Source organism: Anomaloglossus baeobatrachus, chromosome 1 (assembly GCF_048569485.1).
Source record: "Anomaloglossus baeobatrachus isolate aAnoBae1 chromosome 1, aAnoBae1.hap1, whole genome shotgun sequence".
Lineage (NCBI taxonomy): Eukaryota > Metazoa > Chordata > Amphibia > Anura > Aromobatidae > Anomaloglossus > Anomaloglossus baeobatrachus.
Window position 1 is genome coordinate 220086024 of NC_134353.1, and position 27546 is coordinate 220113569.

At 47.6% G+C, this 27546-nt stretch overlaps 1 protein-coding gene across 2 annotated transcripts in view; it reads right to left on the minus strand.

Annotated features, from left to right (window-relative positions):
• The window catches only part of USP38 (ubiquitin specific peptidase 38), an 85051-nt gene that overhangs the window by 26731 nt on the left and 30774 nt on the right, over window positions 1-27546 (minus strand). The window contains exons 5-7 of one of the 2 annotated variants that reach the window (XM_075348191.1): window positions 24402-24503; window positions 12721-12879; window positions 3219-3412 (exon numbers count right to left, since the gene is read on the minus strand). In XM_075348191.1, the coding sequence (XP_075204306.1) occupies window positions 3219-3412; window positions 12721-12879; window positions 24402-24503 (455 nt within the window). Of the gene's footprint in view, window positions 1-3218; window positions 3413-12720; window positions 12880-13074; window positions 13184-24401; window positions 24504-27546 lie in introns of those variants that run through there. The other variant, XM_075348202.1, reaches the window with a different exon arrangement.

The following is a 27546-nucleotide window of genomic DNA, read 5'->3' on the forward strand; positions in this document are numbered from 1 at the left end:
TCAGTTACATCCAAGTCACAGTGAGCGGCCATGAAGCATGACTGCCTGCTGTGAGTGCAGAGAATGAGTATGAATGAGCGATGACGTCACTCAGGTCATTTGCGGTTCCCACGGTCCTTCACCTGTGATCGCAGGTAATCTGAGCTCAAGTGAGGTCACAGACCTGCATCTCCTGGTAGAAAACCGCATTTTTTTGCCAAGAGATGCAGATTTGGTGGTGGAATTTTTGCACCATATTTCTGCACCTAATCTACACCTCCTGGCAAAAAATCCACAGTTTTATAACGCATTTTTTTGCCATTTTCTGCCAGGAGGTGCACATTTGGTGCTGAAATCGGCTAGATATGAGCACCAAATTTCTAGCTCCTGGCAGAAAAAGTTTTTTTTTTGGATTTTGGATGCAAATTTGGTAATGAAATTTTTACACCATATTCCTGCACCCAATCTACACCAAAAATAACCCATCACTACCGCATGCGGTATGATGCAGTAGTGACACGGTTTTTATTTTTTGCCAGGAGGTGTAGATTGGGTGCAGGAATATGATGTAAAAATTTAAACACTAAATTTGCATCCCTTGGCCAAAAAATGCCAAAAAAAGTTTGTTTTTTGTCTGCCAGAAGGTGCAAATTTGGTGCTGAACTCTGGCGCAGACGAATTCAGCACCAAATGTGCACATCTTAGCAGAAAACCACAGCAAAAATCGAAGCAAAAAAATGCGTCAAAAAAGGATGTGTACATTGGGTGCAGGAATATGATGTAAAATTTGCAGCACCAAATCTACATCTCTTGGCAAAAAAAAACTCCTGCGGTTTTCTGCCAGGAGATGCAGGTGTCATCTGAGTGAAGGTCACTTGAGGTGAGGTTACTTGCTTTTACAGGAGGAGGACCATGGAAACATAGTCGCTCATCGCGGCTCATTCATTCTCTGCACTCACAGCGGGTGGTCATGTTCTAGGGGGTGTTTAGAGGATTAATAAAGTGGTATAAGAGGGGGTCTTTTTGTATTTTATTCCAAATAAAAGGATTTTTTCGGTGTTCGTTTATTTACTTTAACTTACAGATTACTGATGGGGGTCAAAGATGTCAGCCATCACTAATCTAGAGTTTAGTAGCAGCTGTGGGCTGTTATTAACCGCTCCTATTACCCCGATTGCCACCGCACCAGGGCAACGGGAAGAACCGGTAAAGCGCCGGGCTTGTTGCATCTAATGGATGCGACAATTCCGGGCGTCCGGAAGCTGATATTTTTAGGCTGGGTCTCCCCAGCCTGAGAATACCAGCCCCCAGCTGACTTTATCATGGCTGAGTATCAAAATTGGGGGGGACCGCATGTCAGTTTTTTAAAATTATTTATTTAAATAAAGAAAAAAAAGCCTCATTGGGTTCCTCTTCGTTTGATACACAGCCAAGTTAAGCACAGGACTGGGTCGGCACCCTGTAGCTGTGGGCTTTATATGTGCTGGGTATCAGAATACGAGAGGACTCTACGCCAATTGTTTTATTAATTTATTTTTATACCTCGATACTGACCCGGGTACAGAGCCTGTCAGTGATTGCAGGCAGACGCAGTTACAAAGGATGTTACACAGGCTGGGGGCGCATCTGACTGCAACCAATCACAGACGACAGGACAGCGAGTGGACGGGGAAAGCAGTGCATATGAAGGGAGCCTAAAACGCGGCACAGGAAGTGAATGCGCGACCTGGAAGCAGTTTGCCGTCATGACGGAGTCTTGGTAAGTAAGAAGCACTCACTTCATTCTTGTTTTCTTTATTCTCTATTTATTTTCATTTTAAATTTCTCGAGTGCCAGGTCCGGATCAAACACCCGGAATCCAGGCCACGTTTGAAACCGTGCGGATCCAGACTTTCACAGTCCGGGTCTGCCTATCCCTACTTAAGACCTAATGTATATAGAAGTTTTCTTTTTTTTTTTTCCATGTGAAAAAAAAAAACCAGATCAGTGTATTTTTTTTACCTGATTTTCATAAGGTTTTTTTGGGGGCAGTGTGTTATAACAAACCTTCAATTGAAAAATCCATAGACTATAATGGCTTGCTGCTGTATCCAAAAACACGCATAGAACATGTACAAAAAAACGGGTGTCTGAATGAGCCCTAAATCAGATTTATTCCTCCTTTCCTATGATATTTTTGATCCCTTTCTTCAGATCGCCAATAACTCTGGTGTGGAACATTTCCGTTCACAAGATCAAGTGCTTCCAATTCACAGGAAGGAGTAATAAATCAAACAAATTTCTGGTGGTAGAGGACTGTGGGGCTCGGTCAAGAGAGATATCCCTCCATACAATAGTGCTCAATAACATGGCACCCACTAGTTTCACAAGTGAATACCATGATATTTTGCAATATTACTAGGAAAAAGTACAGACACATAAATGAACTACTTCTCCATAGTGGTCAATATAGTGGAGACAAAATATCAATGCACTCTCTGATTTTATGGTCCATAAGGGCCTGTGCACACGGTGCATTTTATGATGCATTTTTTGCAAAATCTGCATGCCTATCCTGAAGCCAGCAAAGTCAAGCCCAGTGCTGTGTGCAAAATACTTTTGTTTTTCTTGCAGATTTGGTACACAGCATGTCAATAGCTGAGGAGTGTTTTTAGCCCTTCCAGACATTGATATCACAAAAAAAAAGCACCAAAACACGTGGTTTTTTTGGTGCGTATTTCTGCCAGAGGGTGCAGATTTGACGCAGAAAATGTCTGCACCAAATCTGCAGCGAGTGCACATACCCTTAATCAATGGAGCATAGTATATAAAAGGATTATGACTAGGGATGATCGAATACCTCAAATATTCGGCAACGCCCATATTCGCCGAATAGGTCGCCGCTATTCGACTATTTGTGAATATTCAATGCGCAATTTAAGCCTATGGTAAACCTGAATAGTTGCTGAATAGCAACTATTCGGGCTTCCCATAGACTTACATTGCGCATTGAATATTCGCATAGCGGTGACCTATTCGTCGGATATTCGCGAAGCCGAATATTGCCGAATATTTGTGATATTCGATCTTCCCTAATTATGACACATGGATACAGCTATCCAGCCACTCCTGCTCCATATCATGCCCTGTTGCATTCCTTGTACCAGGTGTCTCTTTTACATGGTATCATTGCTTCTTTCGTAGCGGATATTGCCACTTTGGATAGAGGTGAATAACATTGCTGAACTCCAGGTACTTACTCTGTAGCCATAAAAAGTGCTTGTAAGACACTATTCATGTAACATGTATTCCCTAGATTGACGAGCCCAGTTTTTCCAGTTTCTGATTTTCCCGATAGCCTGGGTAGACAAGATGCTAAAGCATTGGATTGGGATGTCCAGGCACTTTGGTTCAAAATAAGTTTAACTTTTTCTTCAGATGGTTTGGGCAAATCCTACAAGAAGACAAAAATGACACAATCTGACAACTCCGTTATGTATGAATTTACATGTAAATTAACAGGCTATAATTCCAAGAATCCCCACTTAAAGTTGAAGCTGACTGATAATTTCTTGCAAAGTCAACAGGCAATGGAAGCGCCGACGCCTAGCCTATCACAGACTTGTATACCGAAGACGCCACAATCCTAGAGCTCATGTATCAGCAATTCAACAAGTCATAAAGGACAACCACAAAAGGCATTACAACATATGTATCTGGAAGATTACATTAGCCCGAATACCAAGGCAGATGTTCTGGTGAGACGACACAACCAGCAGGTTCTTCTTAATGAATAGGTCTACTAAATACACCAGCATGATGTACATGAAATGCATTATCAAACAGCCATTGGATTTTACAGTACAAAAATGTAATGGTGGCGTTTTTTTCTTTGTGATGGGAATATGATATTATTATTAATAAAATAGGATTACAATATAGTTTCTCCATGACTATGGGGACCGAGATGTTGTTTCTTTATACAGCCATTCGCTTTAAAAGTAAAACTCCAGACAGGTGAAAAAAAAATAATGAGAAACATTGAAATATATTAGGCAGGAAATAGTGACTTCTTGAAGTTGATGTGTCGTAAAGAGGAAAAAAAGAGAATTTTGTTTACTTACCGTAAATTCTTTTTCTTATAGTTCCGTATTGGGAGACCCAGACCATGGGTGTATAGCTTCTGCCTCCGGAGGACACACAAAGTACTACACTAAAAAGTGTAGCTCTTCCCTCTGAGCCTATACACCCCCTGGAGAACCAGATCTAGCCAGTTTAGTGCAAAAGCTGAAGGAGAATAGCCACCCACAAGTAAAACAGAGTAAGAACCGGAACAACCGGAGACTCTGTCCACGACAACAGCCGGTGATAACACGCGGAACAAGAAATTGCCAACAGGCAACAGGGAGGGAGCTGGGTCTCCCAATATGGAACTATAAGAAAAAGAATTTACGGTAAGTAAACAAAATTCTCTTTTTCTTTATCGTTCCTATGGGAGACCCAAAATTCTCTTTTTCTTTATTGTTCCTATGGGAGACCCAGACCATGGGACGTTCCAAAGCTGTCCATGGGTGGGAAATAAACAGAAAAACTAAGAAGTAGGCGGAGCCTAACTTCACAAATGGGCGACAGCCGCCTGAAGGATGCGTCTGCCCAAGCTCGCATCTGCCGAAGCATGAGCATGCACTTGGTAGTGCTTCTAAAAGGTATGCAGGCTAGTCCAAGTGGCAGACTGACAGACTTGCTGAGCCGTAGCCTGGTGCCTGAAAGCCCAAGAGGCACAGACAGCTCTGGTCGAATGTGCCTTGATCCCCGGCGGGGGAGGCACCTGAGTGTACTGGTAGGCGTTCGAAATGGTCGACCTAATCCAACGGGCTAAGGTCGGCTTAAAAGCAGAGAGGCCCTTGCGCCGGCCTGTGGTTAGCACAAAAAGAAGTGCACCGCCTAAGAGCAGTGGTGCGAGACACATAGATCCGGAGAGCACGCACCAGATCCAGAGTATGCAACGCTTTTTCAAAGCGATGAACAGGAGCCGGACAAAAGGAAGGTAGGGTAATGTCCTGGTTAAGGTGGAAAGGAGAGACCACCTTAGGAAGAAAGTCCGGAGTCGGACGGAGAACCACCTTGTCTTGATGAAAAACCAAAAAAGGTGACTCCGAGGAGAGCGCAGCCAAATCAGAGACTCTCCTGAGGGAAGTTATGGCCACCAGAAAGGCCACTTTCTGTGAAAGACGAAACAAAGAAACCTCCCTAAGGGGCTCAAAGGGGGGTTTCTGCAAAACCGTGAGAACCAAATTAAGGTCCCAGGGATCTAAGGGCCGCCGGTAAGGCGGAATGATGTGAGACGCGCCTTGCATGAAGGTGCGGACCTGAGCCAGCCGAGCGAGACGCCGCTGGAACAGTACTGACAGAGCTGAGACTTGTCCCTTGAGAGAGTTGAGGGACAGTCCTAGCTGCAGACCGGACTGTAGAAAGGACAGAAGGGTCGGCAAGGAGAATGGCCAAGGAGGATGGCCGGAAGAGCGACACCAGGACAGGAAAATTTTCCAAGTCCTGTGATAGATCTTGGCGGAGGAAGGCTTACGGGCCCGAGTCATAGTGGAGATGACTTCAGGAGGAATACCAAAAGCCGTCAAGATCCAGGACTCAAGAGCCACGCCGTCAATTTGAGAGCCGCAGAATTCAGACGGAAAAACGGACCTTGCGAGAGAAGGTCTGAACGGTCCGGGAGATGCCACGGCACCTCTACGGACAGATGGAGCAGGTCTGGGTACCAAGCTCGCCTGGGCCAGTACGGTGCAATGAGGATGACTCGACGACCCTCCATTCTGATCTTGCGCAGGACTCTGGGCAAGAGAGCTAGAGGGGGAAACACGTAGGACAGACGAAACTGGGACCAGTCTTGAACCAGAGCGTCCGCGGCGAAGGCCTGAGGATCGTGGGAGCGAGCCACGTAAACCGGAACTTTGTTGTTGTGACGGGATGCCATCAGATCCACGTCCGGAGTGCCCCACTTGCGGCAGATTGACTGAAACACTGCCGGGTGCAGGGACCACTCGCCACCGTCCACGGATTGACGGCTGAGATAATCTGCCTCCCAGTTTTCTACGCCTGGGATGAGGACTGCGGATATGGTGGACTTTGAGTCCTCCGCCCATTGAAGAATGCGTTGGACCTCCAACATTGCCAGGAGGCTGCGTGTCCCGCCTTGGTGATTGATGTAGACAACCGCTGTCGCGTTGTCTGACTGGACTCGAATGTGCCTGCCCGTCAACAGGTGGTGAAAGGCTAGGAGAGCTAGAAGCACAGCTCTGGTTTCCAGCACATTGATTGAAAGGGCTGACTCGGACGGAGTCCAAGTGCCCTGTGCTCTGTGGTGGAGATATACCGCTCCCCAGCCGGAAAGGCTGGCATCCGTGGTGAGAATCACCCAGGACGGGGCCAGGAAGGAGCGCCCCTGGGACAGAGAGAGGGGCCGAAGCCACCACTGAAGAGAGCTCCTGGTCTGTGGCGACAGAGCCACCAACCTGTGCAAGGAGGAAGGCCGCTTGTCCCAACAGCGGAGAATGTCCAGCTGCAGGGGACGCAGATGGAACTGGGCAAAGGGAACAGCCTCCATTGACGCCACCATTTGACCCAGCACCTGCATCAAGCGCCTGAGGGAATAACGGCGGGGTCTCAGCAGAGAGCGCACCGCCAGTTGGAGGGAATGCTGTTTGACTAATGGCAACTTCACAAGTGCCAGCAAAGTCTCGAACTGCATCCCTAGGTACGTGAGACTCTGGGTCGGAGTCAGGGTGGATTTGGGAAGATTGACAAGCCACCCGAACTGGGCTAGAGTGGCGAGAGTGAGCGAGACACTCCGCTGACAGTCCACGCTGGATGACGCCTTGACTAGAAGGTCGTCCAGGTAAGGAATCACTGCCAACCCCTGTAGGTGCAGGACCGCAATCACTGCTGCCATGACCTTGGTGAATACCCGAGGAGCTGTGGCCAACCCGAAAGGAAGAGCCACAAATTGGAAATGATCTTCTCCGATTGCAAAACATAGCCAACACTGGTGAGAAACTGCAATTGGCACATGCAGATAGGCATCTCTGATGTCGATGGACGCCAGGAAATCTCCTTGGGTCATTGAGGCAATGACTGATCGCAGAGACTCCATGCGAAAATGCCGCACCTGAACATGCTTGTTGAGAAGCTTGAGATCCAGGATGGGCCGGAAGGAACCGTTCTTTTTGGGGACTAGGAAGAGATTTGAGTAGAAACCTCTGAACCGTTCCCGAGTGGGAACTGGTACAATCACTCCGCTTGCCTGCAGGGATGCCACGGCCTGTGAGAAGGCGGCGGCCTTGGAGCAGGGGGGAGTTGAGAGAAAAAATCCGTTTGGCGGGCTGGAAGAGAATTCTATCCTGTAGCCGTGGGAGATGATATCCCTTACCCACTGATCGGAGACGTGTTGAAACCACGCGTCGCCAAAGTGGGAGAGCCTGCCACCGACTAAGGACTTTGCTGGCGTGGACAGATAGTCACGAGGAGGCTGCCTTAGCGGCAGCACCTCCTGCGGTCTTCTGTGGACGCGCTTTTGGGCGCCAGTTGGATTTCTGGTCCTTGGCTGAGCTAGTGGACGAGGCCGAGGGCTTAGAGGACGACCAGTTGGAGGAACGAAAGGAACGAAACCTCGACTGATTCCTACCCTGGACAGGTTTCCTGGTTTTGGTTTGTGGCATGGAAGTACTCTTCCCGCCAGTAGCTTCCTTAATAATTTCATCCAGCTGTTCTCCGAACAGCCGGGACCCAGCAAAAGGGAGCCCCGCAAGGTACTTCTTTGAAGAACCATCTGCCTTCCACTCTCGAAGCCACAAGATCCTGCGGATAGCGAGGGAATTAGCCGAAGCCACCGCAGTGCGGTGAGAAGCCTCCAGCATGGCAGACATGGCATAGGATGAAAAAGCTGAAGCTTGGGAAGTTAAGGGAACCAATTCGGGCATAGATTCCCTGGCGAGGGAATGCATCTCCTCTAGAGAAGCAGAGATGGCTTTGAGAGCCCACACTGCTGCAAAAGTCGGGGAAAACGAGGCCCCCGCCGCTTCATATACGGATTTGGCCAGAAGGTCAATCTGGCGGTCAGTGGAATCCTTAAGGGAGGTGCCATCAGCCACCGACACAACGGTCCGGGCTGAGAGCCTAGACACCGGAGGGTCTACCTTTGGGGAATGAGCCCACTCTTTGACCACCTCAGGTGGAAAGGGGAAGCGGTCATCAGAACCACGCTTTGGGAAGCGTTTGTCAGGACAGGCCCTGGGCTTGGTCACAGCGGCCTGAAAACTGGAGTGGTTAAAGAACACACTCTTTGCTCTCTTAGGCGAGGTAAACTGGTGCTTTTCTGCCAGAGAGGGTTGCTCCTCTGATACTGGCGGATTGAGATCCAGTACAGAATTAATGGAAGCAATCAAGTCACTAACATCTGAGTCACTTTCGGACGGATCAATGGGGTACATGGAGGTAGCCTCCGAGCCCCCTGTAAAGGCATCCTCCTCATCTTGCGAGTCAGCTACTGAATCAGAGCCGCGGGACGAGGAAGGAGAGGGAACCCTGCGTCTCTTCTTAGGAGGATGGGGTCTGGGACCAGATGAATCCTCTGTGAGCTCCGGTCCTGAGAGACCCCTAGCAGCAGAGGCACCCTGTGAAGGGGGCTGATGCATGTTCAGCAAAGTCCTGGACAGAAGTCCCATGGAGTCAGCAAAAGACTGGGAGATAGACCTAGAAAAGGATTCTACCCAAGCCGGGGGTTCAGCCACAGGAGCAGGAGCAGCCTGAGAGACCACTGGGGGTGAGACTCCAGGCTGAGGCACCGCCAGGTTAGAGCAGGCATCACAATGTGGGAATATGCTCGGTTCAGGCAGCAGCTTACATGCAGTGCATACTGAATACAGCTTTGGAGCCTTGCTCCTCGTGTGAGACATGCTGCTGGAGTGGGGGCTCTGCCAGAGAATGAACCCCAGAGAGTATAAACAGAGGTCCACAACCGGAGACCGGTTGTGGCTTACCGGATCGCTGGAGCGGTGTTGTGTGCCCTCCAGATCCCGAAGCCCGGACCCCCAAGCACAGCACCTCAGCAGAGATGCTGCAGACCAGCGCTGCAATGTGACTGATCGCAGAGAGAACGCTGATAAAATGGCCGCCGGAGCAAAGGGAGGGGGCAGGACTTGCTTGAGGAGCGGGATCTGGAGGGCCATAGAGACCTACAGGGGAGGGGACACACACTGCAGTGGGGAGTGTCCCTCCCCTGTGCCGAACGGCCGCCGGGCGGAGCCGAGCCTGTCCCTCTGCATGAGTGACATGCAAGGGCAGTGAAACCGAAACTAGGCCTCCGGCGGAGCCGGGGCCTAAATTTGAGCGGCGCGGCCGGCGCGCAGGCACCATCGGCGCGGTTCTCAGGCGACAGCTAGAGAACCCACCGGAAATGTCAAAAAACACAATAAGCACACTCTCCCACAACAATAATGTACAGGGACCCCGAAAAGTAAACGTCTCAGGTACTTAGCTTGCTGAGACGCAGGGCCAAGTCCCTGGGGATGAGTGCTCCAGTCCAGCAGGGTCCTGAAGGGCTGCGGATGGAGACCGGTCTCCTGCCAAGCATGGAGACCGTGCTGGCTCCCACTTCAAGCCAGAGCCCAGGAGGGATGGTGAAGGAGCACGGCATGTAAGGCTCCAGCCTAGGAATCAACCTTACAACACCGCCGACACAGTGGGGTGAGAAGGGACATGCCGGGAGTCCAGACTTGGACCCGCTTTTCTTCAAACTCTTTCCAAAATTCAAACAAATCAGATGAGAATGCATGTGTGGATGTATGCCTCCTGAACACAAAGCGATAAACTGGCTAGATCTGGTTCTCCAGGGGGTGTATAAGCTCAGAGGGAGGAGCTACACTTTTAAGTGTAGTACTTTGTGTGTCCTCCGGAGACAGAAGCTAAACACCCATGGTCTGGGTCTCCCATAGGAACGATAAAGAAATGGGCAAGAGACTTCAACAAGGGCCTTACTATTAAAGCTAGAGGACTGGGTCAAAGTCTCTTAAAAATGCCAGATCTTGTAGAGTGTTCTTGGTAGTCAGTGATGATTACTCACCAAAAGTTGTTCAAGAAAGGACAACTATTATATATGCCAACATCATGGGCACCAAAGGCTCATTTATGTTTAAAGGGAACAAACCCTGCTCTGATCCCATGGAATATCTACTGTAGAAGAAACTGCAGTAAATGTAATCGCTATTGCCCTAATAGAGAGGTGTCAACTGGCCCATTTGGGGATATGTAGCTACAGATTAGTCAAAATGCCTATGCTGACCTTTGTCAATGAATAAAAGTGCCTCCAATGGGCACAAGAGCATCAATGCTGGATCATGCAGCAAGGTAAGAAGGCGGCTAGGTCTGGTGAATTAAAAAAGTAATAATACATTATGAGGACAGCCTGGAGTGAGCTGGCAGAGGCAGTGGGGCGCCCTGGAGTAAACCGCCTGAGGAACTGGGGTGAATTGGAGTGAGCCGCCTGAGGCACTGGGGCGCACTGGAGTGAGCCGCCTGAGTTACTGGGGCGCACTGGAGTGAGGCGCCTGAGGCACTGGAGCGAGCTGCCTGAGGCAGTGGGGTGCACTGGAGCGAGCCGCCTGAGGCACTGGGGTGCATTGGAGAGAGCAACCTGAAGTACTGGGGTGCATTGTAGTGAGCAGTCTGAGGCACTGGAGCGAGCAGCCTGAGGCACTGGAGCGAGCAGCCTGAAGCAGCGGGGCACCCTGGGCAATAGCTCTACCTCAACTTATAGGGCTTAAAGATCCACTCAAGTGTAATTTTTTATTTCACTGCTTGAGTGGTGCTTTAAATGTCAGTCCCCTGACCCCTGCATTATTTTCCCCTTACAGCAGCAGCCTCATCTGTTCAGACCACTGCTCCTGTCGGTCTCCGGCGATTTGTGGCATGCCAAAAGCTCCAGTGTTTCATGGAGCACGCTGGAGGTCACAATTCAATTCTGCGTTCTGGCTCTCAGAGAGATACATCGGAAGTTTGTATTGGTTGCACGAGGGGTGGGCCCAACACAATGTTCTACAAATAGTTAAACATTTTGGCTGATCATGTATCCATCGCCCCAGACTTTATAATGTATACACAGTGAACTGGCTTGGTGTATTCATGCCATGATTTTAGGCTCTTTAGTGTTTCTTTGTGCAGCAGATCATGTCATTTATCTACTAATTCTATCACGGTCTTAAACACAGTATTTAAAAAATAATGAAGATCCGCAATAGCTGCCCCTAGTGCTGAACAATTTTACTTCTGCTCATTCATTTGTAGATGAACTTTTAACTTTACTGGAACTTGAAAAATGTACCGTATTTTTCGCTTTATAAGACGCACCGGAATATAAGACGCACCCCAAACTTAGACATAAAAAAGGTAAAAAAAAGAAAAATGGGGTCCGTCTTATACTCCGGTGTTCTCTTACCGGAGGGGGGCAGCAGTGGTGGTGAAGCGGGGTCACAGGAGGCACAGGTTGTGCTGGCAGGCGCGGCAGGTCAGTGGCAGCGGGGTCCGTGGTTGCAGGTGCCGTGGTTGCAGGCGCGGTGGCGTCCGCGGTGGCAGGATCCGTGGGGTCCGTGGTGGCGGCAGCAGCCGTGGCGTGTGAGCCGTGCAGCAGGCCGGTGCAGTGAGTGTCCGCGGTCCCGGTTCAGTGGTGGCAGCGGCGGCGGCAACTGCTCAGTGGTGGCAGCGGCAGGGACTGCTCAGTGGTGGCAGCGGCAGGGACTGCTCAGTGGTGGCGTGTGTCCGCGGTCCCGGTTCAGTGGTGGCAGCGGCGGCGGCGGCTCAGTGGTGGGAGCGGCGGCAACTGCTCAGTGGTGGCAGCGGCAGGGACTGCTCAGTGGTGGCGTGTGTCCGCGGTCCCGGTTCAGTGGTGGCAGCGGCGGCTCAGTAGTGGGAGCGGCGGCGACGGCTCAGTGGTGGAGTGTGTCCGCGGTCCCGATTCAAGTAATGGCGCCCGGAGCGACGCATGCGCAGATGGAGCTCTCATCCAAGGGCTCCATCTGCGCACGCGCTGACTCCCGGAGCAGCGCGTGCGCAGATGGAGCTCTCATCCAAGAGCTCCACCGGCGCCATCATTTGAAAGTGGGACCGCGGACAACTGGTAACATGCTGCACAGCCGCCCGCCCCGCATGCACAGAGTGGCAGCCAGCAGGCTGCCCGCCCACCCCGCGTACAAGCCGCCGGGTACCTGTGCTTGCGTGCGGTGGCAGCCGGGTACCCATGGCTGTGTGCGGGCGGCAGATGGGTGACTGTGTGAGGGCGGCAGCCGAGTACCTGCACGGGCACCCGACTGCCGCTCGCACACAGCACCCGGCTGCCGCCCGCACACAGCCATGGGTACCCGTCTGCCACCGCATGCAAGCACAGGTACCTGGCTGCCGACCCCACACAGCACCCGCTGCCGCCCGTACACAGCCACGGGTACCCGGCTGCCGCTGCATGCAAGTACAGGTACCCGGGCGCTTGCATGCAGCCACAGGCACCCGCCCGATCGCCTCAGACAGGACCCCCCCCCCCCCCGCTACCGCTTTATAAGACGCACCCCCCATTTTCCTCCCAAAATTTGGGGAGGAAAAGTGCGTCTTATAAAGCGAAAAATACGGTAATTCATCAAATCACTTCACTGAAGAAAACGGCAGAACATAGAATTTATTATTTGTCAATTAAACAAGAGCCATTACCTTAACAGCTTCCAAAATAGGCTCATAAAGATCTGGAAATCCAGAGTAATGATAGATCATACAGTGCATCAATTCCGAAAACTGGATGAGGAAAGTGGTACTGGACGGGAGGCCATCGCTCTTAAAGGACTGGACCAAATTAACAACATGGGGGACAATCTAAAGGGGGAAAAAAAAAAAGACAAATCACTGCTGACCTAGATAAACATACATTCTACCATTACCCATACAACGTACAGAACATTACATATCTGCAAAGTTCCTATACTAAGTTCTGAATGGGAACTTTCTTTCATGATCACTTAGCAGTTCATTATTATTTTTTTCCTTTTATGACCATGTCCTCTAAAATACATTTTAAATTGTGTTGCCATTTCCAGCTGTAGGAAATCAGATGATCAATGGGACAGGAGGAAGAAGAGCTGTTAATGCTTCATGTCCTGTATACGCAGCGCACGTACAGTGCTGTGTATACAGCAATTAGGACGGCATAATAATAAACCTTCTATGCTGTCTCTGTGGGCATTCTGGCTGTCTATGACATCAGCTCCATGTTGCTTAAGATGCACTATCTCCATGCAGCTGCTGACTCTCTAATAATGTTACAGAGTCATATGAAGACTGCCACAATGTTTTATGTTATTGACCAATCCACCAGTGCTTAAAAAGGGACTGTCAGCAAGTTTCTGCAATGTAATCTGAAGGCAGCATGCTGCAAGAATTAAAACAGAACATTCAGTCCTCTTATCTCACAGTCTGTCAGTCTGTTTTTATTTACCAGCTATGTTAGTATAAAGCTACCGTCACACATAACGAGATCACTAGCGAGATCGCTGCTGAGTCACGGTTTCTGTCATCGCAGTAGCGATCCCGTTAGCGACCTCGTTATGTGTGACACCTACCAGCGATCAGGCCCCTGCTGTGAGATCTCTAGTCGTGGCCGAATGGTCCAGGCCATTTTCTTCAAAGGTGATGTCCTGCTGGGCAGGACACATCGCTGTGTTTGACACTGTGTGACAGGGTCACAGTGACTGCTGAGATCGTTATACAGGTAGTTACTGCGACCTGTATTGTTCCTGCATCGCTGGTAAGATCTGACTGTGTGACATCTCACCTGCGACCTCCCAGCGACTTACCAGCGATCCCTATCAGGTCGCATTGTTTTCGGGATCGCTGGTAAGTCGTTGTGTGTGACTGAGCCTTTAATCTCTTATCTTTATCATTAGTGGATCTCAGCTGCCAGTGAGCTCTGGGCTGACTCCAGCCCCTTCTGTGATTAGCAGCTTCTATCTATGGAAATGTACACTGAAAGCCTAGCATTGCAGGGTGAGGGGCAGCTCTCAGAGCTCTGCTACATACAAAAAATAAAATCCTTCACTGTCAGATTAGTGGCTGCAGCTGTTACATATAGTTACATAGTTACTTAGGTTGAAAAAAGACCTAGGTCCATCTAGTTCAACCTTCCTCCACCAGTTCTACATTTGGTCACTAAGTCATTTATAACCAACAATGTTTTGTGCACTGAGGAAATCATCCAGCCCTTTTTTAAAAGCTGTTATAGTATCCGCCATTACTACCTCTTGTGGTAGGACATTCCACAGTCTGACTGCTCTAACTGTAAAGAACCCTTTCCTATTTATCTGCCGGAATCGCTTTTCTTCCACTCCCAGTGTATGCCCCCTGGTCCTTAGTATTGCCTTTGGAAGAAATAAGTCATGTGCCAGTATTTATATTGACCACATATGTATTTATACATATAAATGAGATCTCCTCTGAGACGTCCTTTTTCTAAGCTAAACATATCTAACTTTTTCAACCTGTCATCATATGTGAGGCCTTCCATTCCTTGTAGTGGTCTAGTTAGCCGCCTTTGAACTGACTCTAACTTCTGAATGTCCTTTTTAAAATGTGGAGCCCAAAACTGGATCCCATATTCCAGATGTGGCCTTACAAGTGATTTATAGAGGGGTAACAATACGTTGGGATCACGGGATCTAATCTCTCTTTTTATACACCCTAGAATCTTGTTTGCTTTTGCAGCTGCTGCTTGACATTGAGTGCTGTTGCTCAGCTTATTTGTAATGAGAATACCCAAGTCCTTCTCCTGATCTGTAGTCCCGAGTTTACTTCCATTTAATGTATACGCAGCTATAGGATTACTCCGTCCTAGGTGCATTACTTTACATTTATCAGTAAATCTCATTTGCCAAGTATCTGCTCATTCTGAAATCTTATCCAGAACTTTTTGTTTTGTAATATTGTACTATCAAGGTCAGTTCTAAGTGATACATCAGCTAAGGATCTCTTTGTCTACATGATACTGCTCTTTGATGAGGTAGCAAAAACCTGCTGACAGATTCCCTTTAAATGGGTATTCCCAAAGAATTGAATATTAGCAAATCCCTCCAATTAGAATTGTAGTATAGTTCTCCTGATATAGCCATGTCTCTTACCTCATGTGCAAAGCATTGCAGCTTTTTTTAGGCTGTCAAGTTAATTGTGGATCTATTAGCATATGTATAGGAAAAAAGGTATCTCTTGCATATGATTTGGACTTGTCATCTAATTAGGTTTGTGTTTATTTTTAGATTGGAGATCAATTGTCACGTGATAGCAGAGCAAGCAGAATAACCAATGTGTTTTGTTCAACAGGTCATATACAATGCTGTATCCATGGATTAAACTGATTATTTCTTTCTACAATTATTATCTTTATGTACATTCAGTTGGTCAATACGTTGTAAAAGGTCCAAGTGGTTTAGACAATGAGCTGAAAGATAAACATTTAAATAATTGTTTGCTAATAATCATCCCATTGTGATGAAGGGGTACTGTATTCACCTTAAAGGCCCCGTCACACTTAAGGTCCAGTCACACTAAGCAACTTACCAGCGATCCCAACAACGATAGGGATCGCTGGTAAGTTGCTAGGAGGTTGCTGGTGAGATGTCACACTGCGACGCTCCAGCGATCCCACCAGCAACCTGACCTGGCAGGGATCGCTGGAGCGTCGCTACACGAGTTGCTGGTGAGCTCACCAGCAACCAGTGACCAGCCCCCAGCGCCGCGTGGAAGATGCTGCGCTTGGTAACTAAGGTAAATATCGGGTAACCAACCCGATATTTACCTTGGTTACCAGCGCACGGAGCTACACGTGCAGAGAGCAGGGAGCAGCGCACACTGAGCGCTGGCTCCCTGCTCTCCTAGCTACAGCACACATCGCTAGCAACGTCACAAAAGTTGTTCGTTAGCAGCGATGTTGCTAGCGATGTTGCTTAGTGTGACGGGGCCTTAAGCAACATCGCTAGCAACATCGCTGCTAACGAACAACTTTTGTGACGTAGCAGCGATGTTGCTAGTGATGTCGCTGTGTGTGACATCCAGCAACAACCCGGCCCCTGCTGTGAGGTCGTTGGTTGTTGCTGAATGTCCTGGGCCATTATTTAGTTGTTGCTCTCCCGCTGTGAAGCGCACATCGCTGTGTGTGACAGTGAGACAGCAACAACTAAATGTGCAGGCAGCAGGAGCCGGCTTCTGCAGAGGCTGGTAACCAATGTAAACATCGGGTAACCAAGAAGCCCTGTCCTTGGTTACCCGATATTTACCTTTGTTACCAGCCTCCGCCGCTCTCACTGTCAGTGCCGGCTCCTGCTCTGTGCACATGTGGCTGCAGGACACATCGGGTTAATTAACCCGATGTGTGCTGTAGCTAGGAGAGCAGGGAGCCAGCGCTAAGCATTGTGCGCTGCTCCCTGCTCTGTGCAGCTGCACCCTGTACTCTATACTCTATATATGTACCCTGTGCAGCTGCACCCGGTGTGCGCTGCTCCCTGCTCTGTGCACATGTAGCTGCAGCACACATCGGGTAATTAACCCGATGTGTGCTGTAACTAGGAGAGCAGGGAGCCAACGCTCAGTGTGCGCTGCTCCCTGCTCTCTGCACGTGTAGCTGCGTGCGCTGGTAACCAATGTAAATATCGGGTTGGTTACCCGATATTTACCTTAGTTACCAAGCGCAGCATCTTCCACGCGGCGCTGGGGGCTGGTCACTGGTTGCTGGTGAGCTCACCAGCAACTCGTGTAGCGACGCTCCAGCGATCCCTGCCAGGTCAGGTTGCTGGTGGGATCGCTGGAGCGTCGCAGTGTGACATCTCACCAGCAACCTCCTAGCAACTTACCAGCGATCCCTATCGTTGTTGGGATCGCTGGTAAGTTGTTTAATGTGACTGGACCTTTAGGCCCCTTTACACACTGCAACATCGCTAGCGATATCGCTGTACGTCACCGGTTTTGTGACGTAATAGCGACCTCCCCAGCGACTTTGCAGTGTGTGACACGCATCATTGACCTGGCCCCCGCTGTGAGGTCGCTGATCGCTACATATCTCTCAGGAACATTTTTTGGTCCTTTGTTTCCCGCTGCGCAACATGTATCGGTGTGTTTGACACCGTTACAATGACTTCGTTAGCGACTTCCCTTTCAAATAGCTGCTTTGACTTGTCCCCAACGACCAGCTAGGTCGTTCTGCAGGTCCGCATCGCTGCTGCGTCGTTGGCCAGGTTTGCCTGTTTGACAGTTCACCAGAGACTTTCCAGCGATCCCGGCCAGGTCGGGATCGCTGGTGGGATCGCTAGAAAGTCTTAGTGTGTAAAGGGGCCTTAAAGGTTGTTAGTTTGCCTTGTATGTATGTTCTAATCAGGACCTGAAGTTGTGTGTAATAATAATAATAATTATTATTGTGGTTTCTGTGTAAGGCCTTGTGTGCACGCTGCGTTTTTTTCCACGTTTTTGCGCTTTATTTTGGGTTTAGTTTTGGTCTCAAAACTGCATGCATTTCCTTCTCCAGCAAAGTCTTTGAGATTTCATTTTTGCTGTCCGCACGTTGCAGCTTTTATTTTGGCTGCGTCTTTGTGCTGACCACAAAGATACAGCATGTCAATTCTTTCTGCGTTTTTGCCAGCGTTTTTGAGCGCTTCCAGTCAATAGATTTGACTTAAACGCACTGGGCAAAAACACTGTAAAAATGCAGCAAAACAAGGCAAGAAATGCATGCCGAGGGAGAGTTTATTTGGGACCAAAAACCTGCATCTTTGTGGTCACCACAGTGTGTGCACATAGCCTAAGACTATGTTCACACAGGGCTTTTTTTTTCTTAAGATTTTTCCTGACCAAAACCTGATCTTGTGGCAGGAAATCTCCTTTGAGTCATGTGCGTTTTGTTAGTGGCATTTTTGATGCATTTTTTTCTTCAAAATGAGTTATCAAGGAAAAAACGTTGCAAAAACGCTGCAAAAAATTTACATGCTGATGTGTGTGCATGAGATTTCAGAAATCTCATAGACTTTGCTGGGACTGTAAAAAGCAGCTTTTTAATAGCATGGATGTGCATAAAACCAAGGAAAATCTGCAGCTAAAAAATGCAGCACAAACTTACCAAAAAAGCCCTGTGTGAACATAGCCTAAATCTGCAAAACCAACGTGACCACTTTATTCATCTTTATTCACCATGAGACAGATAAATGTTGAGTTAAGGCCTAAGCCACACGGCATGAAAATCGGAGCGAGTGGAATGTGATGTTTTATCGCATTCCACTCGGACCAATATTAGCTGTGTGTCAGCACCCATGAGCCATGAAATGAACCATTTTCTCAGCCCTAACTGGACTGAGAAAACAGTTGCAGCATGCTGCGATTGTAATGCTAGACTTGTTTCTCTCGCACCCATTCAAATCTATGGGGCGAGAGAAAAATCTCACTACACTCGCAGTACACCGGTGTGCGAGTGCAGGGCGAGAATGGCATTAGCCGGCAACGGAGGAGAGAGGGAGATAAATCCCTCCCTCCCTTCCTTAGGGCCGGCCCGCCCCCCGTAGCTGTGTGTGGTCTGATCGCATGATCGGACCTCAGTCGCAGTGACACTCGCATGACACTCGGCTCCTGCTGTGCTGCCAGTGTGAGCCGAGTGTCATGTGAGGACTCACATTAGTCCCCGTGTGGCCCCGACCTAACTAATTGTTCTGTTTGTCTGTTTTGTGTCGTCCTGCGTAGTGTATTTTCTCACTGTATTATCTTGCTCTAAATATTCAACTAAGGCTCCTTTTACACTGCGTTTTGCCTTACGTTCACAGGTCTCGTCGGGGAATCCATCCGAAGCGCCCCACCCCCACAAAACATGTTTCAGACGCATGCGCCAACAGGGCCATTGACTGTAATGGAGCACACTAAGTTAGCATGTGCTCTGTTTTGTACCATTTTCGTGCATATACGTTTTCTGCAGGCGGACACCCGAACATAGTCGACTACGTTCGGGTGTTTGAATTCAGAAACCGTATATGTGCAAAAATGGTGCAAGACAGAGCACACGCTAACGTAGTGTGCTCCATTACAGTCAATGGCCCTGTCAGCGCATGCGTCCGAAACACACTTTGCGGGGTGGAGAAGGGGCGGTTCAGACGGATGCCCCGACGGGACCTGTGAATGTAAGGCTAAACGCAGTGTGAAAGGAGCCTAATACTTTTACAGAGGCACAATTCACATGTCGTATATTCACAAACTGTATGCAACTCAAAGGAGAGGGGGATTGTTTTATAGTATGACAAATACACGATTGTCATTTCTTCTATATATAATTAACTTGGAAGGCTTGAGACTGCCTCTCCGTGTCAATATATTTTGAAATAGATATTTAAATTGATATTAGTTGGATGCATTGTCCATGTAGAAATGTTGATATAATGCGCATATATATATATATATATATATATATATATATATATATATATATATATATATATATATATATATATATATATATATATATATATATATATATATATATATATATATATATATATATATATATATATATCATACACACACACACGCAGTGGGTGCGGAAAGTATCTTAATAGAAAAATAGAAATTTTTGCAAATTCATTAAACAAGAAAAACTGAAATATCACATGGTCCTAAGTATTCAGACCCTTTGCTCAGTATTGAGTAGAAGCCCCCTTTTGAGCTAGTACAGCCATGTGTCTTCTTGGGATTGATGCAACAAGTTTTTCACACCTGGGATTTGGGGATCCTCTGCCATTCTTCCCTGCAGATCCTCTCCAGTTCCATCAGGTTGGATGGTGAACATTGGTGGACATCCATTTTCAGGTCTCTCCAGAGATGCTCAATTGAATTTAGGTGAGGGCTCTGGCTAGCCTTGTCAAGAATGGCCACAGAGTGGTTCTGAAGCCACTCCTTTATTATTTTAGCTGTGTGCTTAGGGTCACTGTCTTGTTTGAAGGGAAACCGTCGGCCAAGTCTGATGTCCAGAGCACTCTGGAAGAGGTTTTCTTCCATGATATCTCTGTACTTGGCCAGATTCATCTTTCCTTCAATTGCAACCTGTCATCCCTGCAGCTAAAAAACACCCCCATAGAATGATGCTGCCACCACCATGTTTCACTGTTGGGATTGTATTGGGCAGGTGATGAGCAGTGCCTGGTTTTCTCTACACATACCGCTTAGAATTATCACCAAAAACTTCTATCTTCGTCTCATCAGACCAGAGAATCTTATTTCTCATAGTTTGGGAGTCATTCGTGTGTTTTTTTGCAAACTCTATACGGGCTTTCATATGTCTTGAACTTTCTCCCATATGCCTACTGCATCTCTGGAGCTCAGCCACAGTGATCTTGGGGTTCTTCTTTACCTCTTTCACCAAGGCTCTTCTCCCACGATTGCTCAGTTTGGCTGGACGGCCAGGTCTAGGAAGAGTTCTGGTGGTCCCAAACGTCTTCCATTTTAGGATTATGGCGGCCACTGTGCTCTTAGGAACCTTGAGTACTGCAGAAATTCTTTTGTAACCTTGGTCAGATCTGTGCCTTGCCACAATTCTGTCTCTGAGCTCCTTGGGCAGTTCCTTTGACCTTATGATTCTCATTTGGTCTGACATGCACTGTTAGCTGTGAGGTCTTATATAGAAGGTGTGTGCCTTTCCAAATCAAGTCCTATCAGTTTAATTAAACACAGCTAGACTCCAATGAAGAAGGAGTAGAACCATCTCAAAGAGGATCACAAGGAAATGGACAGCATGTGACTTAAATAGGAGTTTCTGAGCAAAGGGTCTGAATACTTATGAACATGTGATATTTCAGTTCTTCTTGTTAAATAAATTTGCAAACATTTCTACATTTCTGTTTTTTTTCTGTCAAGATGGGGTGCAGAGTGTACATTAATGATGAGAAAATGAACTTTTTTGAATTTACCAAATGGCTGCAATGAAAGAGTGAAAAATGTATAGGAGTCTGAACACTTTTCGCACCCAGTGTGTGTATGCAATAAATATTATCTATCTATATATATATATATAGATATATATATATATATATATATATATATATAGAATATTATATATTATAATAGTCGATATGTGTGAACGAGAATGAATGTTGAGAATCCGGTGATTTCTATGCCTTGTGCCTGTTCGATACCTCTCAGTGATGTTGCCTTCATGCAGCTACGCATAGTGAATAAGTGAACGGTGATCCTGTGGCGGAAGGCTATTTTGTCATGCCCTGGTTGTAAGTGTGTGCGTGTGTATGTGTGTGTCATTTAGACACAAAGAAGTGTATGTTGGAAGCCAACATAGATAATATGTGTAATGTGCAATATGAATCACTGAACTCAGAATTAGATCCATGAACTCTAAATACTACCAGAGCTCAAAGGTCTACTACAAAGACAAAACCATGCCCTGTGAGGCAGAAAGGCAATTGTATGTACTTTGTATGTACTATAGTGTACTGCACGTGGTTCTATTGACAGAGCAAAGAGTGCATTTCCATGTGAATTGAACATTTTGCCTGTGGCCTCATGTAATCTACATCTGTACATAACCCCTGTGGCATTTGGGGGGATGATCCATTGTTCTTGACATGGACACCAAGTCTCCACAGCATAAATGAAGTTTTTGTAAACCTGTCCTCAGGTCTTTTGATATGAAGACCTTTCCTATATACCAGGACCCCATTCACAGGAAGATGAAATCCATTGCACATACATTTGTCAAGTGTAGATCCTCGAACCCATTCTGCATCTAAGAGAGCCACCTTCAGGAGAGCATCAACATCACCAGCCATGTGCATGTTCCTGGACAACTCAAAAGACTATGAAGTGATTGGATAGCACTATTATATGGAGGTGTTCCAGGGATGGGTACTGTATGGGCCATGTTTGACTGTGTGGCTGATATACAGGTAGCATACCAAGCTAGCCAGACTCCCACTTCCAATCTTCCACCACTCTCTCCTATTACCTTTTCCCTTAGATAGGTTTCCCTTATGTATGCCATTGTAAATACACTATTTGCAATAAGTCCTCTTTTAAAGATCCAGTAGCTCTTGTTGATTATCATTAACTGGCACCCCAAAACACAGCAGATTTCTACAGGTATCTATGGTTACGACCACTCATATCGAGACCGATGCTCGTGGTCATAACCATGGCGACATGGCTATATCAGGAGAACTATACTACATTTCTAATTGGAGTTATTTGATATTATTGCTATTATTATTATTATTATTATTATTATTAAAAGCATTATTATTTTATTATTTAAGAATTAACAGGCGGTTGCGGCCTACCTGCCGGTTGTGCCCAGCGCTGTTCTTTGCCAAAGAGAGATGACAGACCGCTAGTACCAGCGAGTCAGTAGCTTCCGCAGACGTCGCGTCAACAGAGCGGGGCAGGACAGCAGACATCATGCTGACTGACAGCCGGCTCCACCAGTTAGGCAGCCAGCTGTCAATCAGTGTGATGTCGACTGTCCCGCCCTGTCTACGGAGAAGAGAAACTACTCTGTTGAATAAGACACTGTATTGCCAGCAGGAGCGGTCTGCCACCTCTCTGTGTCGGCAAAGAACAGTGCCATGCACAACAGGCAGGTAGGTAGCAATTGCAAATTTGTATTGATTTTTATTTAAGCCTGGGATACACCCTTTAGGTTAGCCACAGAGATATGTCCAATTTAAAACACATTAGAAGATCCCAATATGCAGCCACTGACAGGACCAGCCAAACATCTAATGTGCATGGTGGCCTCCTAACTCTCCCCTGATAGATAATGTTGGGGAAGAAAAAGGACAATGCTGTTGGGTTTGAACAGTCCATGAGTTGATTTCAATCTTTCGTTCCATGGGAAATAAGTAGTTGTCAGAGGTGCCTGGAAGTGGATTACTCTCCTCATCATACTAGAAATACATGCGAGCTTAAAGTGAACCTGTCAGGTCCAATATGCACCCACAACCACGAGCAGTTCTAGGTACATATTGCTGATCCCTGTCTAACTGTCCCTGTATCTAGTAGCATACATAAAGAGATGCTTAGAAAAAGTATTTCTAAAGATCCTTTATAATATGCTAATGAGGCCAGGGACTAGTTACTAGTTGCAAGGGCATTACTTCCCTTGGCTAGTCGTCCCACATAGTATGTTAGCATGCCCTTAATGAATGCGCAGCGACCCTGCACATACCTCACTGTCAACGGCAGCCGGCAGAGGATGGATGCATACTGGGCATGATCTGGAGGATAGTCATGTGCACTATACCTCACTGAAGCCAGGAAGCTTACACCCGGGATCAGTTTAGTGCGTATGATCGGAAGTCCTGGGGTCTCCGGATCATGTGCAGTGGACTGTGCATCCATCCTCTGCCGTCCGCCATTAAGATTGAGGTATGTGCGGCGTCGCTGCCCATTAAAAAGCATGTTAGTACACTCACAGGGGCGTGCTAGCATGCTATGTGGGCCGACTAGTCAAGGGAAGTAACGCCCTTGTGACTGTCCCTGGCCCCATTAGCATATAATAAATGATCTATAGAAATACTTTTCCAAAAGATCTCTTTATCTATGCTAGTGTAAACAGGGACGGTTAGGCAGGGATTACTAATATGCACCCAGAACTGCTCGTGGTTCTGGCTGCATATTGGACCTGACAGATTCCCTTTAAAGCTCACATAGATATAAATCAGGGGAAGGAAAGCAGGGCACTCTTTGGGCAAGTTCACACAGTGCGTTTTTGCACGTTTTTCGGGTGCGTTTTTGGCCTCAAAACTGCACGACTTTTCTTCCCCAGCAAAGTCTATGAGTTTTCATTTTTGCTGGTCGCACACAACTTTTTTTTTTTAAGCTGCGTTTTTGAGCTTAAAAAAAAAAAAAAATTAACATGTCAATTCTTTCCTGCGTTTTCCCCACATGCAATGCATTGGAAAACCGCAGAAAAACACAGGGATCAAAAACGCACCAAATCGCGGTAAAAACACATGCGTTTTTTGCCGCGGGTGCGTTTTTAGCGGCCAAAAAAAACGCAGCGTGTGCACATAGCCTTTCAATGTTCCTCATGTCCAGAGTTAGCAGCCCTCCCCCTCCTGTGCAATACGATTCCTAGGACTTCAGTTGAGGGTTAAGAGTTGTCTAAAACAAATGGCTAAAGTGGATCTCATGAGCATGAAGAGGAAAATATCCCTTCCCATTACCAGATCCATATTTCAGAATCTTTTACATTAATGATTGTTTTCTGTGTTTTTTACTCCATCCCAAAGAGACCCAATTCTATGCGTTCTAGAGTATTTACTACACCTGGACATGAAAACTCCAAGCATTTCCATACAAAACTTGCAAAAACGTCTTACCATGTGAAAAGCCTCTGGTGAATGTTGAAAGCTAAGTAACATGTGAGAAAGGACGGCTAATGCTCCCGGTCGCACCAGAGGAAACCAGAGTCTGTTGAACACCTAAAAAACAAAAAATGGTGAGAGATTAGTAGCCGAGAAAATATGTCACCAAAAGCTGAACTAACGGGCACACTGGGGCAGCAATGAACTGAAGCATATCTCCACGGTCAGCCGCGGCCCCCCAGTTCTGCACCTAAGGGACCCAACTTACCATGGTAGCTTCATGTAAGGCCATGTGCGGACGGCTTTCCTTGGGACATATTATGGGCAATACTTCTACACTGGAGTTATCCACCATCTAGGATGGCTCTTATACTCATGCATAACAGGTTCAGTTACATATTAATCACTTATTACTATTTTTGCTTACATTTGTTTTTACATTATAGAGGAGCATAAAAGCATGATGACCCCTCGCCAACAAGCTGTACTTTACTATGCTTTTTGCCTGTATGGATGCCATTTTCCCCTATGCTATCCATGTAGTGTGAACAGCAGATGTCCGCCGGCCACTACAGACCTCCGCCGGCCACTACAGACCTCCGCCGGCCACTACAGACCTCCGCCGGCCACTACAGACCTCCGCCATCTGAGCCATCGGGTTTCTTTGTTAGGAGAACTAATGTCATCAGCACAAACAGCAAAAGGTCTCAAAGTGTAAGAGAACCCGGCTATCTGCTAAAAAGCAAGCCAAGTGTCCCAGTGATGGACGATGAATTCTGTGACATGTATTGGAAATAGTTTGCACCATATTTATGCTCACCATGCCAGCCATTATCTAGGGCACTGTGAGCAGATTACACAGCAGTTTATATACGGCATTCTGGTGAAAATTTCCACTTCCAAACGCAGTACCATTGATATGAATGCATATTGTACAGCAGCCTTGACCAGAACACACTCTTGCAATAGCTCTTTCTAGGGTAGAATAGCTGGGCATATATGGTGACCCATGAGATGGAGCATTGTAGTGCGGCACAAGTAATCCAGTGCAGCACTAAAATACCGCCATACTGTGCCACCTGCAACAACAGCGGAAAACCAGAAGTACTCTGAAAGCAAGCTCCAGCCATCAGTGTGCTCCCGCAGGCCATCAGCTTTCATATGTGTCCATTGTTTGATAGAACTGCTGACATGCTGCAGTGAAGCGCCGGGTGTGAGACCCCCCCTCGGCTAAGCGTTGTACCTCATCAGCCCTATTAGGGTATGTGCCCACAATCAGGACTCACTGCGTTCAGAACACAGCGAGTACTGACTGGGGGGCCGCATGTCTCCTCCGCAGGAGACTGTGGTGGCTCGTACCCATGATCAGGGTTTAGTGCGCTGCGGTCTCTCGCTTGTGTGCTCCCTACATAGGACGCATGCGAATCCGCAGCAAACAACTGACATGCTGCGGTCTTCAAAGACGCACCGCAAGTCAGTGTCTGCGGCGGAAAAAAGAAGCACAGTTGGCACAGGATTTCTAGAAATCCCATCCACTGTGCTTGTACTGTACACCGCAGCGGTTTGGACAAGGCTGAGGTAGGCTGCGTCAAAAACGCTGCCAATACTGATCGTGGGCACGCACCCTTAGTGCACTCTCCGCGAGTATGGATTCACATACCTTCTATGGACCTATACAGCGCTCTGTTCCAAGGAGAGCTGAGCAGAGAAGGGGTAGAGTGCCCAGCTGAACACTTCAGTCTTTTTTTTAACAATATGACAGTTACACTCTAGAGGAACAGGTTTTTTTTTACGTTTTCTACGTTTCTAAAGATGCAACAGGACAAAAAAATGCCCTGCAGATCAGAGAGGGTCCTGGTCCTGAGACCCCCACTGATCATTCAAAAGAAGGGAATTTTGTTACTTACCGTAAATTCCTTTTCTTCTAGCTCTTATTGGGAGACCCAGACGATTGGGGTATAGCTACTGCCCTCCGGAGGCCACACAAAGCACTACACTAAAAAGTGCAAGGCCCCTCCCCTTCTGGCTATACCCCCCCGTGATATCACGGGTTCTCCAGTTTTAGTGCCAAAGCAAGAAGGAGGAAAGCCAATAACTGGTTTAAACAAATTAACTCCGAGTAACATCGGAGAACTGAAAAACCGTTCAACATGAACAACATGTGTACCCGCAAACAACAAAAAAATCCCGAAGGACAACAGGGCGGGTGCTGGGTCTCCCAATAAGAGCTAGAAGAAAAGGAATTTACGGTAAGTAACAAAATTCCCTTCTTCTTCAGCGCTCTATTGGGAGACCCAGACGATTGGGACGTCCAAAAGCTGTCCCTGGGTGGGTAAAGAAATACCTCATGTTAGAGCTGCAAGACAGCCCTCCCCTATGGGGAAGCCACTGCCACCTGCAGGGCTCTTCTACCTAGGCTGGCGTCCGCCGAAGCATAGGTATGCACCTGATAATGTTTGGTGAAAAATGTGCAGGCTCGACCAGGTAGCTGCCTGGCACACCTGTTGAGCCGTAGCCTGGTGTCGTAATGCCCAAAACGCACCTACGGCTCTGGTAGAATGGACCTTCAGCCCTGAAGGAACCGGAAGCCCCGCAGAACGGTAGTCTTCAAGAATTGGTTCTTTGATCCATCGAGCCATGGTGGCTTTAGAAACCTGCAACCCCTTGCGCGTACCAGCGACAAGGACAAAAAATGCATCAGAGCGGCGCATGGGCGCCGTGCGGGAAATGTAGATTCTGAGTGCTCTCACCAGAACTAACAACTGTAAATCCTTTTCATACCGGAGAACCGGATGAGAACAAAAGGAAGGAAAGGGTATATCCCGATTAAGAAGAAACGCGGATACAACCTTAGGGAGAAACTCCTGAATAGGGCGCAGCACTACCTTGTCCTGGTGGAACACTAGGAAGGGAGCCTTGAATGACAGAGCCGCCAGCTTAGACACTCGCCGAAGCGACGTGATCGCAACCAGAAAGGCCACTTTCTGTGACAGGCGCGAAAGGGAAACTTCCCTCAGAGGCTCGAAATGCGGCTTCTGGAGAGCAACTAGTACCCTGTTCAGATCCCATGGATCTAACGGCCGCTTGTACGGGGGCACAATATGACAAACCCCCTGTAGTAACGTGCGCACCTTAGGAAGACGTGCTAGACGCTTCTGAA